We start from the raw sequence: 18541 nt of genomic DNA on the forward strand, positions 1-18541 counted from the left end.
CTCCTCTCCCCACTCACCACCCCTCTCCTTTCCACTCACCACCCCTCTCCCCCCACACCCATCACCCCTCCCCCCACACTCACCACCCCTCTCCCAGGCCTACGCTTCAGCTGACTATATTTTCACTGTCACAAAGAGGGAGAAACACTTTTTTGTGCCAGGCATACTTCAGTTCCTCTCGGTGTTGTGAGGGAGAGCTATTTCCTTGGGACAGAGTCCCAAAACTGACCAGCCAATGGTAAGGGAAGCCATGAAAAACTTTATAACTTTGCTTACACTCAGCTAGTCTGCTTTCTGGAAAGATTAAATCAATTTAGAGCAACAAGATATCTGTGTACCAGCTACATGAGAGACCTGAAAATTGTGTGACTTTTTTCAGTTTCTTGTTTAATCTTTAAATGACTTTTAAGAACACAAAAGAAAACATAAACCTAAAATGGGCAATTTCATTTCACCAGAATACTATATTAGAAACAGTGGATTTGTTTTACGGCAGACAATTTACCTCCGAAGCATTTCCGGTGGTATGAACTTGTTCTTTTCTTTACTACCAGGCCCATAGCCTGGCCTCGGAGCTGGCCTGTCTGGGACTGCGAGCACCAAAGTCGCGGGAGGGAGCCAGGGAGCGTGTGCCAGCCGTCAGGGGCAGAGTGACGACCCTGAGCCCCCCAAAGAGCCACAGTCCTGGGAGGCCAGAAAGGCAGATGACAGGCACAGTGACGGCTGCCACCCCAGCCCACAGTTCCTCCACCCTCTCAAGTTCCTAGCTGAAAGTGAAGGGCTCCGAACAGACTTGTGTGTGTGCTTACTCCATGCCCAAAGTTTCAGAATCCCTTAGCACTCTCGTGGCACCTCAACCATGTGTCCCCAGGGACGAAATCACAGGCTGGTGGCCAGGGTGAGAGGTCTACACTGCCTGTGTGCCCTGCAGCCCAGCCCTTCTCTATGGGAGACAGTGGGGGGGGGGGGGGTGCTCCAGGTAGGGGCTGTCCATACCCTAATACCAGACACTCCCACCCGGGAGCCCATGGTTCCAGGCTCCTCCGGGAAGCCCTAACTGGCCTCTCTGGGGCCCGCCCCAGTGTGCACCTGTCTGCACAGCACTGGATCGGTGCCCTTGGTGTCTTCCAAGCCAGGAGAACATCCCGGGACTGAAACAGTTGGCTGACAGTCAGCCCGGGGGATTGGGAACCCGTGACACCTCGGGATCCCAGCACCTCAGGCACAGCCTGGGCATCTGAGCGGGCAGGTCCCCATAACCGATGTCCAGCTTGCTCTGGCCCCCCAGGGCCCTGGCCAGCACAGATCAGACTGCTGAGGTGGGGCCCCGCCCCAGGCTGTGCTGCCCATCACCTCGCTCGCGTTCTCAGGAGGAAGCATGAGAACCCCCCCACGGGTGCCCCTCCTAGCAGCAACTCGGCATGCAGTCCGAGAACTTCGTGCAGCAGGTCTCTGCACCCGTTTCAGGATGAGTAACAGACCCAAGACAAGTCACGGAGCTCCCAAGTGAGAGCTGGGTGTCAACCCCAAGATCACCAGATGCCAAAGCTCCCCTCCAGACCCGCGTGCAACACCACCTGCGTATCTTCTCAGTGTGAATAAGGAAGGAAACCGAAGGAAACAATCAAGAGATGGAAGGAAAGAATGCAAGGAACCCATCTAACTGGAAGGAAACTACTTTTGTCTCCACAGAGGACCGAGGGCACGGGGCTACAGAGGCGGCTACACAGGGCTTTCCGGGGGCTATAGAGGCGGAGCCACAGACCTGTTTTGGGAGAAATCATGGCTTTCAATTACTCCAAATGGACGACACACTCAGGTCTCAGGACGAGCAGCGTTTTATTCAGGATGGAGAGTGGCCTGGGCAGGCAGGTGAGATGTGAGGCGCAGGGGAAGGGCCCTCCGCCCTCCACTTCTCTCCTTCACACAAGCGGGAGGGAGAGAGAAAGAGAGAGATGGCCATGCTAACTCCTGCCACTTCCTTATCAGCCAACAGTGTTTCTAAAAGCTACCTTTTTAAAAACCCCTCTGGCTTAGTAAAAACCTTAGCCAATATCTAAATTTGATTCAAGCTTAGTATCTTTTTTTTTTCTTTTTAACATTTATTTAGTTATTTTGAGAGAGAAGGAAAGAGAGCACGAGCAGGGGAGAGGCAGAGAAAGGGAGAGAGAGAATCCCAAGCAGGCACTGCACTGTTGGTGCAGGGGCTTGAACTTGTGAACTAGGAGATCATGACCTGAGCCAAAATCGAGTCAGATATTCAACCGCCTGGGACACCAGATGTCCCATCAAGTTTAGTATCTTTGAGGTCTGACATCCTTGTAGTAGAAATTGCTTATTAGGATGGAGAAAGCCGAAGGGTTCGGCTACAGTGAAGCAGTGAGGCCTTCTTTTCTCACTCCTGAGGAGATGGGATCAAAGTACAGAAGTGCAGGGGCACCTGGGTGGCTTAGTCAGTTAAGCGTCCGACTTTTGCTTAGGTCATGATCTCGCGGTTCGTGGGTTCGAGCCCCGCGTCGGGCTCTGTGCTGACTGCCAGCTCAGAGCCTGGAGCCTGTTTCAGAGTCTGTGACTCCCTCTCTCTCTCTGACCCTCCCCTGNCTCTGTGCTGACTGCCAGCTCAGAGCCTGGAGCCTGTTTCAGAGTCTGTGACTCCCTCTCTCTCTCTGACCCTCCCCTGCTCACGCTGTCTCTCTCTCTCTCTCCTAGAAATAAATACAACATTAAAAAAAAAAAAAGTACAGAAGTGCAGATCTGATGAGGAAAAAAATCAACCATTACGGCTTTCGTAGTTCAAGCTTTCGAATGAACGATGACTTTATGGTTAATTACAGCTCACCTGCTACAAAAAACATTTTAGGAGGCAGTGGTGACATTGGCTTTCCAGTCAAGGTCTTGAGTGAAATTACTATTTTCAGAGAGTCTAATAAAGTTGAGAAAAGTTGGAATTATCCAGGAGAAACTTTGACGAGGCGGATGTGCATGGCCTTAACATGTCTCCCCACTCGCTGCGTATTTACCTCAAAGGAAACAGTGTACATACACACTGGGATTTTGGAGAATTCTCCGCTCAGGTAATCAAAACCAACATCACCGAACCTGGCGCACCTCCAGACGGGAGGCCCGAGAATGGCGCGCACCCAGGTACGCAGTCTTCCAACTCAAGTTGTGCCGAAGAAACAGCAGCCAAGCCCTGAAGAAGACCGTCCTGCTAAAGCAGAAAACGTCATGTCATTCATGACGAAGGAGGACTTGAGAGGACGTTCCGGAGTGAAGGAGCTTGTGGGGAGGGGACAGCTACACCTGATACCGGGCCCTGGGCCACAGGGGAAACCGTTCTGAAGGACAGCGCTACGTCACCTGACGAAACGGCACAGGAATGTAGATTATTAGTATTTTCTTGGTGTAAAGTTTCCTGAGGTTGAGAACTATACTGATGGTACAAGAGAACATCCTTATTCTCAGGGCAAATGTACTGAACATTCAGAAGTGAAGCCCCCCAAGGACTGCAACATATTCTCAAATGGTTCCCTCCACAAGTTTATGTATTTGTGTGAACACACATGCACGTGCACATGCACACAGGGCAAACGCCGATGACAAGTGATTCTGGGTAACAAGTATACAGGTGATCCTGCGTTATTCTTATTCTGGTCTTTTTCTCTATGAGTAACGTTATATCCAAATAAAGTTCCCCCAAATTAGAATCAATACAAAAAAAAAGAACACTCACATGCACACAGTCTTGGTATAAGATTCAAGAAAAGCACCAGCCCATCATGGCGGGCTTCCTTCCAAAGGCCTGGTGTGAGCTGCAAACAGGACAAGGTGGGGGAGTGGAAGGGAGAAAGGCAACAGTTTACACAACTTCTGCACTGGCTGTGCTGCATTCAGGGAGCACTCTGCGTGCCTCTCGGGAGCACCCAGCCATGATGCACTCAGGGAGCACTCGCGTGCCTCTCGGGAGCACTCAGCCATGCTGCACACAGGGAGCACTCCGCCTGCCTCTCGGGAGCACTCAGCCGTGATGCACTCGGGGAGCACACGGAGCACTCTGTGTGCCTCTCAGGAGTACGCGGCAGTGCCGCACTCAGGGAGCACTCCGCCATGCCGTACTCAGGGAGCACTCCGCGTGCCTCTTGGGCACGGGCGGCAGGAACTGCATGAAGGCAGAGAAGTCCAAGGCAGACACCCGCTCAGCCCCTGCATCACAGAGGCTCACCAAGACCAACAACGGGACGTCACAGAGTGTCAGACCCTGCCCACGGGGATCAGGGAGGCTGCAGGGAAGCTCACGGAAAAGATGTGACCACCTGCTGCCCCGTGAGCTGGCCCCAAGCAATCGGAGGCTCCCCACCCTATCCCGTCCTTCCTAGCTCCCAGAAGCCGCTCCAAGGACACTGCCGTAACACTGAGGTGGTGTCCACAGCACCTGCACAGTACACTGGACAGAAACCTCTCTCTCTAAACTCTTAAGACCTGGCGGGTGGGAGTGGGGACGCTTTCACCTTGCTGGTCCAACATAAGCCTTGTACAGAAGGCCCCTGTGCCGATTACAACGGCCACCTACCAACCTAGGATGAGTGTCTGCCTCTTCTTCGGCCTCCCTCTGTCCCCCAACAAAGGGGACCGGTTTCACATCTCCCCAGGAAGCTCGTGACAGGGATTGGCCCCCCAGAGGTGACCAGGAAGGGGCGCCATGACATATCCTACAAGGTTATAAACCGCAGAACCAACTCACGCCAAACTCTCAGTTCCTTTTCCGATTTTGATTCGTTGCAGGAATGTTCTCGCTGACAATTTTAAAATTAATGTTTATGTTTGCGCCAGACAGCTTTTTATTTCTCTGGCGATCTTGCAGCGCATATGTGGGATCGCGAGGTACAGAAATAGAGAGTGAGGAGGAACAAAGGAAAAAATGTCACATTTGGTAACAATGAAGGAAATTCAAAAGCAAAGCTGGGGCTCTTGTCGACCTTTCAGGAATGGATCCTGACTAGAAACTGATTTTTCTAAATTCTCTCTAAAGCCTAGTGGCCTGAAATACTAAGTGGCCGTTACAGGTCAAGTGGTAAAAAAACAACCTTTCCCCAGACAGGAATCCTCTGACCTTCAGATGATGTTTCAAAGATCTGAAGCAGAATCCCATTTCAGGATCAGAAAGCAGATCCTTCTTTTGAAAACAAATCTACACCAAAAGCCTCATTTTGATCAAAACAGGCTCAACCATGTTGATTTTCATCAGGTGTTCATCAGGTGTTAAGTCCTTTCCATGGGTCAGCCTAGAAAACAGGGCTTTGCCTGGATGTCTTTCATTATTTTAAAACCTTAGACTCAATGGTTACCTTTCTATGTGAGTAGGAGACATGCATTGGGAGCCAATAAGATGTTAAATCCTACATTGCAACAAATTCTAATACAGCATTCAGTGTGGCTGTCAAAAAGAGCATTATGAAAAAGGCTCATGTTACGCAGTTAGCTGTGATCACTAAAAAAAACTGACAAAGAAAAAAAAACAATCCTAATAACAGAAGCATCGGAAAATAGAAGAAACCTCTAAATAACCTTACCAAAAAACAAAGTTGGTTTTTTATTTTTTTAAAGAAACAAATGGAAAGACAGAGATACCAGGTTTTTGGCTATGGGGAGTCAAAGTCTGACATATTTCTACAATTCATGCCAGCTCCACCGCTTACAAGCTGTGTGCCTTGGGGGAAATTAAATTTCTGTCCTCTACCTCAGTTTCCTTGTTGGTAAAACGGGAACATGAGTTAGTGGCTGGTGTAGGACTTGCACTCAATCACTGTTAAGTCCTTCCTCCACCACCACCATCACCACCACTACCACCACCACCACCACCACCACCACTGTGATGCAGGAAAATTGACAGACAAGGATGGATAAGACAACTTTCTAAACGATAAGACAGAATGGCAATTAAAAAAGTGTGGTACTGATGTAAGGCTCAAACAGACCAATGGAAAAGAACATACACACACACACACACACACACACACACACACACACTTCTTAATATAATTAATAAAGCATAATAAATGAATGAGAACTGGGTTAACAAACAGCTCTGGTAAACCAGCTAAGCATTTGGAAGAAAAGCAACTGGGAGTCTCACTATATACTCAAAATAAATCCAGATGGATTAAAAACATAAATGTTAAAAGAAAAGAAAAAGGTATACAGAAGAAACAAATTTGACATTAACTTGGAAAAGAGGAAGACTTTCTCAATAGGAAGGAAGGAAGGAAGGAAGAAGGATCATCAAAGTGAAAAACTTGAGGAAAAGGCGATCAATAAATATAGAAAAGTCATCTGCCTTATAAAAGATCTTTTTAAGGCAAAAAGAAAAACTGGTTAGAGGAATAAACAAAAACAATTAGATCAAAAATTACACAATAAAGTAACAAACATTTGACCTCATTAGAAACTTAAAAACATGAATCCAAGCAAAGGAGTGTTGGAAAGAAGCATGGAAAACAGAAAACCGGCAGAGTGCCCGGTGCTGGTGAAGCAGCAGGGAAACAGACACACTCACATGCTGGCGGCGGCAGGGTGGGGGGGTGGGTAGCACCCCAGCAGCGTGCAGAGAGACCCCAGAAGCTCACACACACACCAGTAGGTACCCTACCCGGTTCCTCCACCCTCAGATCCCTCCCCGGGGAAATGACCAAGGCTGGAGAGAAGGCTGGTGTACAAAGGGTTAACGTCTGACACTGAGGGGAAATGCTGAAGTCAAAGGTGAAAACCCACAATATGCTGCGCAATCATTAAATGAGCACAGTTGTGAAGGTGATCCTATAGGAAGGCCATTCCCATATCAATCAGTCATAACAAGGGGGAAACCCCAACCCTACAAAACGATATGAAATATTTTCCCCCGGTGCAGAATGACGGAGTAAATCAAGTATAAAAAGGTAAGAAACGAAATACACTAATGGTGGTTAACCCAGTGAGGAGAGTCATTCCTATTTTCTTCTTTATTTTTTTTAGGTTTATTTATTTTTTGAGAGAGACAGTGCGAGCAAGTAGGGGAGGGGCAGAGAGAAAGGGAGAGAGAGAATCCCAAGCAGACTTTGTGCTGTCAGCGCAGAGTCGGAAGCGGGACTTGAACTAACCAACCATGAGATCATGACCTGAGCCGAAGTTGAGAGTCAGACACTTAACTGACTGAGCCACCCAGGCACCCCTTCTTTATTTCTATTCCCTATTTTTTTTTTACAAATTTGCTACCTTGAGTAGGGAGAACGTTAAAACTCAGAAAAAACAATAAACATTGTCCAATAAGGGAAAGAAGGCATCGGTGGAATGAAAAAAAGAATCAATGACATTCAACCCTACTTAGGACTTTCTCGAAACCTTACTTAGTCTTCAGTGTTTCCCAGCCTCACTCTATTTTCCTGTGTCCCTGAGAGTCCAGCAGTGTCCACTCTGGCCTACGGAAATGAAGCGGCCGGGGCCGCGGTCACACCTGTGCCTTCCCCCAGCCCTGCCCCGGCCTCCCGCAGCTGCGAGCCTCCAGCCCATTCTTGCCTCCCCGCTCAGCGCAGGCACACCCCTACCAGCCCAGAGGATCACTCTCCTCATGGTCTTCATTAGACACAACTCAAAACTATATGTCATCCACAGTGAAATGTCTTACAGGTAGCAGGCACTTAACAGATAAGCCTCAAGAAGCAGTGAGTGTGTTCTGACATCACAGGCACTGTAACTAATGCGCTCTCTGTATCAAGCTTTCCACCTGCCTCAACGCACTTTCTAAAGCTTTCGGGTTACGCCAGTTGCCCACTACCTCTTTATATTCCCTTAGTTTTGTCGTGTAATTACCTTTGTACTTTTTTTCTTTCGTTCTTTTGTTAAGTGTGAAGGCCAAATGCTAATTCCTTTTCCTTTCTTCATCCCAATAAAATAAATATATGAGATGGGAGAAAAATGTGTACTTGAGGAAAAAAAAAATCTGTGACCTCAACTGCGGAAGAGCTTGCAGCCTGGGAAGTCTTCCTAAAACACGGACGTCTGGGTTTTGGTAATCAAAGAATAAAAAACTGGGAGACGTCTGCTTTCCTTTGTTTTTTGATCAAAAAAGAGAGAGTCCAGCTTTTACTCCAGTCACCATATGACTTCTTATATAATCTTGCAGACAGACACCAAGCACGTATGTGCCCACTGCTCTCCCAAGATTCAGTCTGTTCGAAGTGAGGTAAGTAAAAATCAATCCTTTATATTGATCCAGTGCCCAAAGCCAGAGACTTCAACGGGAATTTCATTTGAAGTACGTCACTTGCCCTTTGAACGTTTAAGTGGAGGGTATGCATCTGATGGGAAAAGCGCCAGAGAGAAAAATATCCTGTTCTCTGACTGCTCCCGCCGATACAGTGGCCACAAGGCACCCAGCACTGGACCAAGGGAAGGTTCCCAAAGGCAGGAGGTGAGGGGAGCCGGTGAGGGGGAGGAAGCCCGGGAGGGAGGAGGTGGGCTCTGAGGAGCGCAAGGCCCCGCCAGCCCTCTGAAATGAGAACTGCCCTCGGAAGGCTGGACTGAGAATTTTCGAATTTTCGGCAGCCTCAGCCAACTACCACAGCCCCCGACTGCACATCTGAGCTGTGCCCCAAATATCAAAACAGAGCAGACAGGCAAAGATAAGAGTGCACCGACCAAAGAAAACGGCTAGGGCTGAGAGCCAAAGGCTGGCGTGGCCCTGGCCCTGGCGTGTGTTGGGGACACATGGCTGGAGAGCGGTAACAGGAGGTCAGAGATCAGTGGGCCAGATGGCAAAGGGCCCCCCAGGCCAAGGGAAAGACCCTGGACTCTACTGGGGGCACAACAGATGCCTCTGGAAGGTTCAGACTTGCCTTGGGAGCCAAGGCAGTTTCCATAAAAGTAAATCAAAGTAGTAAGTCTATCAGATTAAATGAAACTCAGTCTACTAGGCCCTGATCCCATGGTCCAACCCCACTTACCAACCACACCTTCCTCTTTACCTACTCCTGCTCCAGGGCAGTGGGGCCTCAGTTTATTTGCTCACATCATCTGTGGTATTCTCCATAGCACCTCCCGCCCCCCACAGGCCCACATTCTCCCCCTGAAGTGATGGTGCCTCCCCATCTTCCCATTTCAGGTACGCGGCACCTCCCCAGAGCTCCATCCTGGTCTTCTGATCTGAAGTCAGCTCCCCGCACCTCTCACAGCACTCCACTTGTTTCCTTCACAGTGTTTATGACAACTCTCCATTTACTTGTTCAATGTCTATACTTCCCACTCGACTAAGAGTCTGGAGAAAAGGGAAAACATGTCTGTTTTGTTCACAACTGTATATCTAGGATTTGATAAGTGAATTTTCAGAAGTAAGTAATACATACTCAAAAAAAATTGGTTTTGACTAAATTGACAAATCTTTTCCTACTGTTGGCCAAAAACTAAAGGGGGGAGGGGGAAGGAAACTTAAATAACCAACATAAGGCATGAAAGAAGGGAAAATACACTGACTTTACAAAATAAATAAGATTATAGCATAATATATGAACAACTGTATGCCAACAAATTACTAAATGACACAGATTACCACAACTGACTCAACAAGAAATAAAAAATCAGCACCTCTATACAAGTAGAGACTGAATTCATAATTAAAAAGCTTCCCCTGAAGAAAAGCTCAGGCCACAGGGCCTCACTGGTAAATTAAATCAAATATTCAAAGAAAAAATTGATACCAATACTTCACAAACTCTTCTAAAAATCAGAAGAGAGGGGCACCTGGGTGGCTCAGTTGGTTAAGCATCCGACTTTGGCTCAGGTCATGATCTCACGATTCGTGGGTTTGAGCCCCGCATCGGGCTCTGTGCTGACAGCTCAGAGCCTGGAGCCTATCTTCGGATTCTGTGTCTACCTCTCTCTCTCACTCTCCCCCATACATGCTGTCTCTATCTCTCTTTCAAAAATAAATAAAAGATTAAAAACATTTTTTAAAAATCAGATGAGGAAGGAATACTTTCCAACTTATTCTGAGATCAGTATTACTCTGATGCCATAATCAGACAAAGATACCACAAGAATGCTACAGACCACATCCCCAATGAATACAGACGTGGAAACCCTCAACAGAGTATTTACAAACAGATAAAAATCCAGCAACATATAAAAGGATTTGCATATAATCCTTTTGAATCCATCAACATATAAAAATAATCATACATCATGAGCAAGAGGGATTTATTTCAACAATCAAGGCTGGTTTAACATTCAAAATTGAATTAATGTAATACACTATACTAATATGATAAAGGATAAAAATCACATAATCACCTCTGTAGATGCAGAAAAAGGATCTGACAAAACCCAAAACTTCTTCGTTGTAAAACTTCGACAAACTAGGAATAAAAAGGAACTTCCTCAACCTGGTAATGGCCATCTGCAAGTAATGCACAGTTAACATCATACTTTGCAGTAAAAGGTAAAATGCTTTCTCCCTACAATCAGGAACAAGATGAGTATATCCCATTCAACAGGGAACTGAAGATTCTAACCAGGGTGATTAGGCAAGAAAATGAAATAAAAGCATCCAAAGTAGAAATGAAAATGTAAAGCTACCTCTATTTGTAGATGACATGATTTTCCACATAGAAAATTCTAAGGAATCCACTGAAAAACTCTGAGCACTAATAAACATATTCAGCAAGGTGACAGGACAAAAGACTAATCAATAAATGAAAACTGCTTGTACTTCTATACATTAGTAACGACCATTCCAAAAATGAAACTAAGAAAACAGTCCGTGTACATAGCAGCCCAAAGTATAAAATACTAAGCTATAAATTTTTTTTTTAAAGAAGCGTAAAACGTATAGGCTAGAAACTACAAAACAATATAGGTAAATGGAAAGAGAGCTCACGTTGATAGATCAAAAGTCTTAATATTGTTAAGGTGGCAATACCCCCCCAAATTCATCTATAGACTCAGTACAATCCCGGTCAAAATCCAAACTTTGGTAATAAAGACAGAGTACTATGGAACCAAGAAAAGATAGAACTGACATAAGGATAAATGGAATAGAATTCGGAGTCCAAGGTTCATCCCTACATTTATTGTATGGCCTACTGACTTCAACAAGAGTGCCAAGACAATTAAATGGAAAGAGAATAGTCTTCAACAAATGGTACTGAACCAAGTGAATATTCATATGCAAAAGAATGAATCTGGAAAGCACCATATACAAAAATTAGTTTGGACTACAGGCCTATATGTAACAATAAACTACAGAACTCTGAGAAGAACACACAGGAGTTAAGCTTTACGAAGTTATGTCAGGCAAAGTCTTCTTTGATACAACACCAAAAGCACATACAACATAAGATAAACATAAACTGGACTTCTCAAAAACATTCATGTTTCAAAGGACACCATGAAGAAAGGGAAGATATCTACAGAACGAAAGAATATACTTACAGATCATATAACTGATAACAGACTGGTATCCAGAACTTACAAAAAAAAAAAAAAAAAATCTTAGGGTCACCTGAGTGGCTCAGTCAGTTGAGTGTCCAGTTCTTGATTTCAACTCAGGTCATAATCCAATGGTTTGTGAGTCTGAGACCTGAGTCGGGCTCTGTGCTGACAGTGTGGAGCCTGCCTGGGATTCTCTCTCTGCCTCTCCCTAACATGCATGCCCGCTCTCTCTCTCTCTCAAAATAAACTTAAAAAAAAAAAAAAAAATCCTCCAACTCAGTAGTAAGACAAATGAGTCAATGTGCAAATGGGCAAAGCAAATGAATAAACATTTCTCATAAAAAGATATACAGATGGCCAATAAGGACATGAAAAGATGCTCATCATCTCTAGTCATCAGGGAAACGCAAATCACAATCACAATATGACAATGCTTCACACCTACTAGAATGCATGGAATTACAAAGATCATAACAGATGCTGGCAAAGATGTGAAGAACGGGAATCCTCATCCACTGCTGGTGGAAATGTGCAGCTGGTCTGGAAAACCGGCTGCTAATTCCTCAAAAAGATTTATAGAGAATTACCGCCTGACCTGGCATCTCCAGTCCTAAGTGTACACCCAGGAGAAGTGAAAACAGACGTCCATCCAAACACTTGTACACAAATGTTCAGAGCAGCATTATTCACAATAACCAAAAAGTGGAAACAATCTAAATGTCCATCAACAGATGGTTGGTCAACAAAAGGCAGTATATCCATATGATAGAATATTATTCAACCATGAAAAGGAACGATATGTGCAATAGTGTGGATAAACCTTGAAAACATTACGCTAAGTGAAATAAGCCAGTTACAAAACACCACACATTATGTGATTCCTTTTTTATGAAATGCCCAGAACAGGCAAACTGACAGGCAAAGAAAGGTAGGGCAGGGGTTACCAGGGGCTGGGAGGGCCATAGGAATGAAAAATGACTCTTTATGGGTATGGGATTTCCTTCTGAAAGGATGGAAATGTTCTAAAATTTGATTGTGATGACTGGCTGCACAATTCTATGAATATACTAGAAAAAAATGAATTGTATATTTTCTTTATTTTTATTTATTTTGAAAAAGAGACACAGTGCAAGCAGGGAAGGGGCAGAGAGAGAGGGAGACACAGAATCCAAAGCAGGCTCCAGGCTCTGAGCTGTCAGCACAGAGCCCAATGCAGGACTCAAACTCATGGACTGTATGATCATGACCTGAGCCGAAATCAGATGCTTAACTGACTGAGCCACCCAGGTGCTCTGTGAATTGTAGATTTTAAATGAGTGAAGTGTATGGAATGTGAAATATATCTCAATGAGCTGTTTTAAAACAAAAAACAGAAAAACAAAACAAGAAAAACCAGGTAACACAGTGATATACAGTATATCACAAGTGGTCCTGGACTTATAATGGTTTGACTTACGATTTTTCAACTTTATGGTGGTGTGAGAGCAGTATGGATGCACCAGAAACCACAGGTCAGAAAAATGTTTTTTTGAGAGAGTGAGCACATATGTGCCAAGCGGGGGAGGGGCAGAGGGAGAAGGAGAGAGAGAATCCCAAGCAGGGTCTGTGTCCAGCACTGAGCCCAATGCGGGGCTTGATCTCACAGCTGTGAGACAATGACCTGAGCTGAAATCAAGAGGTAGATGCTTTCACTGACCGAGCCACCCAGGCGCCTCCAGACATCAAATTTTAAATTTTGATTTTTTTCCTGGGCCAGCGGCAGCGTGCAGTTTCTCCTCCCAGATGCTGGGCAGGGGCAGCACATCCCATCTCCCCGGCAACCACACGCTCATGAAGGTAAATGACTGACACACGGACAACCATTCTACAGCCACACATCTGCTATGTATTTCCCTTTCTGTACAATATCCAGTATATTACATGAGATATTCAACATCTCATTACAAAACAGGTTCTGTGATACATGAACTTGACCAACCGCAGTTGAGGTGAAGAGTTCTGAACATGTTTAAGGCCAGCTGGGCTGAGCTATGTTGGTTAGTAGGTTAGATGTATTTTCCACTTAGCAGCTTTCAACTTAGGATGGGTTTATCAGGAGGTAACCCTATCAGAAGCCGAGGAAGGGTAATATTTCTATAATGACACTTTCCCTTCCTGAATGTTTATTTGTTGTGCCATGAAAACGGGGCTAAGATATAAATAGGAGGAAGGCAGAGGAAAGACTTAACCTTGGGAGCCTTGGGAGCTGGCCATCAGAATTCTCCCAGTATAAAATATTTCTGCGTGCTGAATTTGGGTGATGAGGAGTTTATTTGTAGATCATAGTGACGTCCAATTACAGTACACATCCTCTTTATAGCTCAATCACTTGAAAACTTTTAAATTATAAGATGCAACACTCATTACTCGTTAGCAGCAAAACCACTGTGTTCCCAGGAGTGCTAAGAAGGAACGGGCTCAAGACGCAGAAATCACACACTTACGTTCCTCAAGACGGGAAGTGCCAGCTGCTCGAAGGAAGTCAGATCGACCACATACTGCCCAACTCGGCACTCGCGTTTCCCGGGCGGAGGCTCTGAGCTGAATGAAGAAAACAGCACATCCTTTGTTGAAAAGACCCCATACTGATTTCTGGTTTGTAGCGACTCCACGGAGCCTCTGGCCTTCCACATAGGCTAAACCACCCTTAGAGGTCACCTATACAAACCTGACGCCATGCCGTCTCCTGAGAACAAGGTTTCTAGAGAGTATGCCCACCACGTCACTGCCACCAGGCCTGACAGTTACAGGGGGCGAGGGGTAGGGTGGGTGTGGATCCCCAAGCTACAGGAGGAGGCACACCAACTATCTTGGAAAAGTGGCACAAGAAACAGGATGATGAATTACAGAATGATAAAAACGTATTACTCAGTGGAGTAAGTTTTAAGGGAGGTATGCTATCTTTGTACTTTTTCACATGACTGTTTTCTTTCTCTAAGAAATCTAGAAAGGCCCAAGATTCTTCAAGATAGGGATCAGAGCTCATTTGGCTCGATCCTGTGCCCAGGGAGAATAAAACACCGCGGAAATGAAGTGTCAGTACCCAATTCTAGACAAAACTCCCCGCGTGCCGGATAAGGTGACAACGTCGAATCCTACTCTTCTCCCTCCCTGTCTGACTTCTTCGGTGTAAAATCCATCGACAGGCACACCGGAGGACTTTAAAACCTCACTGGCTTTCTGGATCAACGTCGTTTTCCCGACTCCTGAAAGAAAAACAAGAAAACAACAAAAAAGCACATTAAGAGCCACCCCCCTTGCTAGAGGGCACAGCACTCAGGCCTGAGAGCAATCACAGGGGGAGAGAAATGGGCTGCAAATGAATTTTATGAATATTAATTCGCTTTAATTCTGATCATCCCAAGTGTTAAAGCTTTTTAATTTCAAGCGTAATAAAAATATGAATGGGATTGTAAGTTTTATTGTGAAATTCTGAAACATTATTAATTTTGTCACATACAAGATCCCGGAACCAACTGAGTGGATTTCTGGTGACCATCGAGTGCCATGTGCACCGTCTGAGACGAGCTTCTGGAACTACGTGTACTCTCCTCCTTGGGTGGCCACACTCCCACCAGGACGTAAAACTGGTCATGCTTGGGTCAAAGGCTGGGCACTTTAAACTAGGATTTCAACCTTCCCAACACTCTGGATCTACATTTAACCATGAGAATCCCTTCACTCCACCGTGGACGTAACATTGCTGTGTCTCCCCAAAAAGCGTCTCTTAAATACCACCACCACCACGAGAAATGGCAGTTTTCAAACTTTCTCACAAGAGCAAGCCCATCAGGTTGGCAGCCCCTTCTGTGACCTCCTCTGGTGTTCTAACCATTCCTCTGGCTTGCCCCCCACCCCGTTCCTGGTTACACCCTCTGCACCTCTACCCCCGTCCACCTGACCTGGTAACTACTCTGATGTGTTTACAGGTACCAACAGGGGCCGGCTAATAAAATAACTAGGAATCCCCAACACCGTGGAACCAGGCACTTCTCTAGCATGCTTCACAAGCATTTCCGGGGTTCAATCCTCACAACTACCCTCTCAGGCAGTTACCATTCTTTTTTTTTTTTTTTTTTTTTTAATGTTTTATTTATTTCTAGGAGAGAGAGAGACAGCGTGAGCAGGGGAGGGTCAGAGTGAGAGGGAGTCACAGACTGAAACAGGCTCCAGGCTCCGAGCTGGCAGTCAGCACAGAGCCCGATGCGGGGCTCGAACCCACGAACCGCGAGATCATGACCTAAGCGAAAGTCGGACGCTCAACCGACTAAGCCACCCAGGCGCCCCAGGCAGTTACCATTCTTGACCATATTTTACAGATGAGGCACAGAGGGGTTAGGTAACTTACCCAAGGTTGCACAACTAGTAAGGACCGTACAATTTAACAGGGGCCTTTGTGTGTCACCATGACTTGCTCCATAGAGATTTAAGCCAATGGCATCATGGTTATCAAAAATGGAAAAATGGGAATCCTCCAGCAAGTCTGCAGTAGACTATTTTGAGATACCACAGTGGTATAAGTCATCTTATTTCTATGGCTGCCTCCTCAGAGCCATCGGGGTTCCCCAAGAACCCTTTTAAGCTTCCTTGAGGTAAACAATGATCTGTTGTTTAATAAATGTCTCCTCCTAATGACACGCTAACAAACAATGGCAGCTGGCCTTCCGGACCATGAACACCAACCCAAAGGGATGCCAGCCACATGCTCACCATGGCCGGAAGAGAACTGTGTAGGGTTTTCATCCCCAGCTATGTCCCCCAGTACCTGCTGTTTATCATAGTCCCTGAAGAACTTGTTTAAAGCAGGCCATTGGCAATGGGGGATACGTAAGCTGGTACTTTTTGAAGGGTAACCTCCGTGTGCCCTCCACAGCACACAGCAATTCTATGCCTAGGAATTCACTTTCAGCAAGAATTTGATGACACTATAAAGATATGTGAAATTGGAGGTTTACGTCCGTATTCATTATAGAAATACAGAAAGCAACCTATATGAGGATCAGTAAGGGAGTGATGGATTATGGTAGCATGTATATACTGGCAATATAAATATGCAGGAATGCCATGCAGGCCTTAAAGAGAATACTGCTCACCTATCTTTCTTAGCACAGAAAACAGACTGCAATATAGCAATGCTAAATGGGGAAAAAGCAGGTTAAGACACAGCAGGCATATACAGTAGTATTCTATTACGCTTTCTTTTTAAGTGAAGTATACGTTCTACAGGAAATGTTGACAAGGAAATGGAAAAGTTTACAGCACTCACTTCTATATGCTGCAATTCCATGTGACTGTCACTTTCTTTAAAACTCTGAATTTTTTTTTCTGGTCTAATAGTAAATGGGTATTACTCTTAATGTAAGAAAAAAAGTTACATTTTGAAGAAGATTAATGAAGAGCAGCTGTGACTAAAGGGGCCGCTGTGTGTCCTGCACGTTGGGCCAAGCACTGGAAATTAGCTTTCAGTTAATTTTTCTTCTCCATCAATGTAGCCACTACTACCTTAGCCCTGTCTACACTAAGAGGTAACCTATGAGGAAGGAGACCCCAAAATGATAGCTCCATACCATGCACAGGCATGGGCAAGTCAGAAAGCTCCAGAATCTTTTTGGTTCTAATGCTCTCCTCCAAAGCTGACCCTGAGATAAAGATTCAGGTGCAGGAAGTTCAATTTGGAAAGTGACACCCCCCCCCCAAAACCCCAAGGGAAGGAACTGCATGATCAAGCAAGTTACCTTTGTGGATAGCTAATCCCACCGGGGAATCCTGGGAGATAGTTTTGGGCACGTGACTCAGTTTCCCTGCCTGAGGGCTGAGGAAGTAGGGAGTTTATCCAGAGACTTCCATCTATCATGGGTTGGAGGCTGCTCCTGGGGGACAGGAATTCCCTGGCCCTTCAGGCCTGCCCCTGTGCACAGATCTAGAATCTAGTGACCAGATAAAGCCCTCCGGCTGGACAGTTGGGAAAAATGGTAAGTTCAAGGAGACACAAGTGGCGCACTGAGCATATACAACAAAAAGTGACCTCTCTGAGAAGATATATTACCTGATGATCTGAATATACAGATTAGAGTTAGATAGCAGGCAGAGTTTGAGTTTGAGTTGATGAGAGAAACTATGAAAAAAACAGACAGTAACTCCAAAGGGGAAAAAAAGTCATCCATAAAAGGAAAAGACGATTATAGATTACTAACTACATGGCTCTTCTGTGATTAGCTTTCACTTGTACTGAGCTAATCAAAATTACACTATAGCTCTAGTAGCAAGATAGAGAGGAAGAGAAGGTGACTGGTTTTTAGGACAGGCTTATGAGAGCTACCTCGTAGAATTATCTGAATCTTTCAACTGTGTGTACATGGAACTTTTATAAAAAGGGGGACAGGAAGAACCAGCGTTGACCTGGTCAACCCCTGTCCCCAGCCACCTCCAGGACGCAGGCAGATACTATCACAATAACAGATCACTTCTGTTATGAAACACATAGATGTCTCGGGGCCAGCCTGCTGAGAAAACGGCATTTCCAGGTTTACATAAAGGACTGGCCAATCAACTTTCAGAAGACAGTCTTCTGCAATATTAGGGAGCACTCTGGATGTTCGAAATTTCTCCTCACAGGTCCCCACTGCCGGGTAAACATAAAATTCCAGAGTCTACAATATTAAGTATGGCCTTTGCTACTTAAGGCAGCAGGTAACCACTAAAATAAAGTGAAAGAGGATTCTAGGCCCAGACGTTCTTTGATATCCGAACTGTCAGCTCATTTAAACATTAGACCCACCTTGCAAAGGAGCTGAAGAAATAAATCACTTTTCTCTACTCCAATCCATCTTTCTGCCTGAGCCCATCTATCTGATGCGGCCGCCACCTTCCTGAGTCACAGGGGATACAGGCGTAGGGCCTGGGTTTCAAAAGCGTCTAGTCCCCCAGTTTCACGTGAACACACACTATCCCATTCACGATCCCATAGGCTTGAGGAATTCACCCACAGACATAGATCTGAAAGGGGCTTCTGGGAGGTACCCAGGCTTCTCGTCCTGCAGCCTCA

The 18541-nt window shown here is 45.6% G+C and overlaps 1 protein-coding gene across 1 annotated transcript in view; it reads right to left on the bottom strand.

Moving 5' to 3' along the window:
* The window catches only part of NTPCR (nucleoside-triphosphatase, cancer-related), a 29910-nt gene that overhangs the window by 10748 nt on the left and 621 nt on the right, over nucleotides 1–18541 (bottom strand). Inside the window, exons 2-3 of the mRNA XM_039248848.1 lie at nucleotides 14540–14702; nucleotides 13941–14037 (exon numbers count right to left, since the gene is read on the bottom strand). Coding sequence (XP_039104779.1) covers nucleotides 13941–14037; nucleotides 14540–14702 — 260 coding nt within the window. The remainder of the gene's footprint in view (nucleotides 1–13940; nucleotides 14038–14539; nucleotides 14703–18541) is intronic.

The sequence above is a fragment of the Hyaena hyaena genome, unplaced genomic scaffold, assembly GCF_003009895.1.
Source record: "Hyaena hyaena isolate Hyena2069 unplaced genomic scaffold, ASM300989v1 scaffold_319, whole genome shotgun sequence".
Classification (NCBI taxonomy): Eukaryota; Metazoa; Chordata; class Mammalia; order Carnivora; family Hyaenidae; genus Hyaena; species Hyaena hyaena.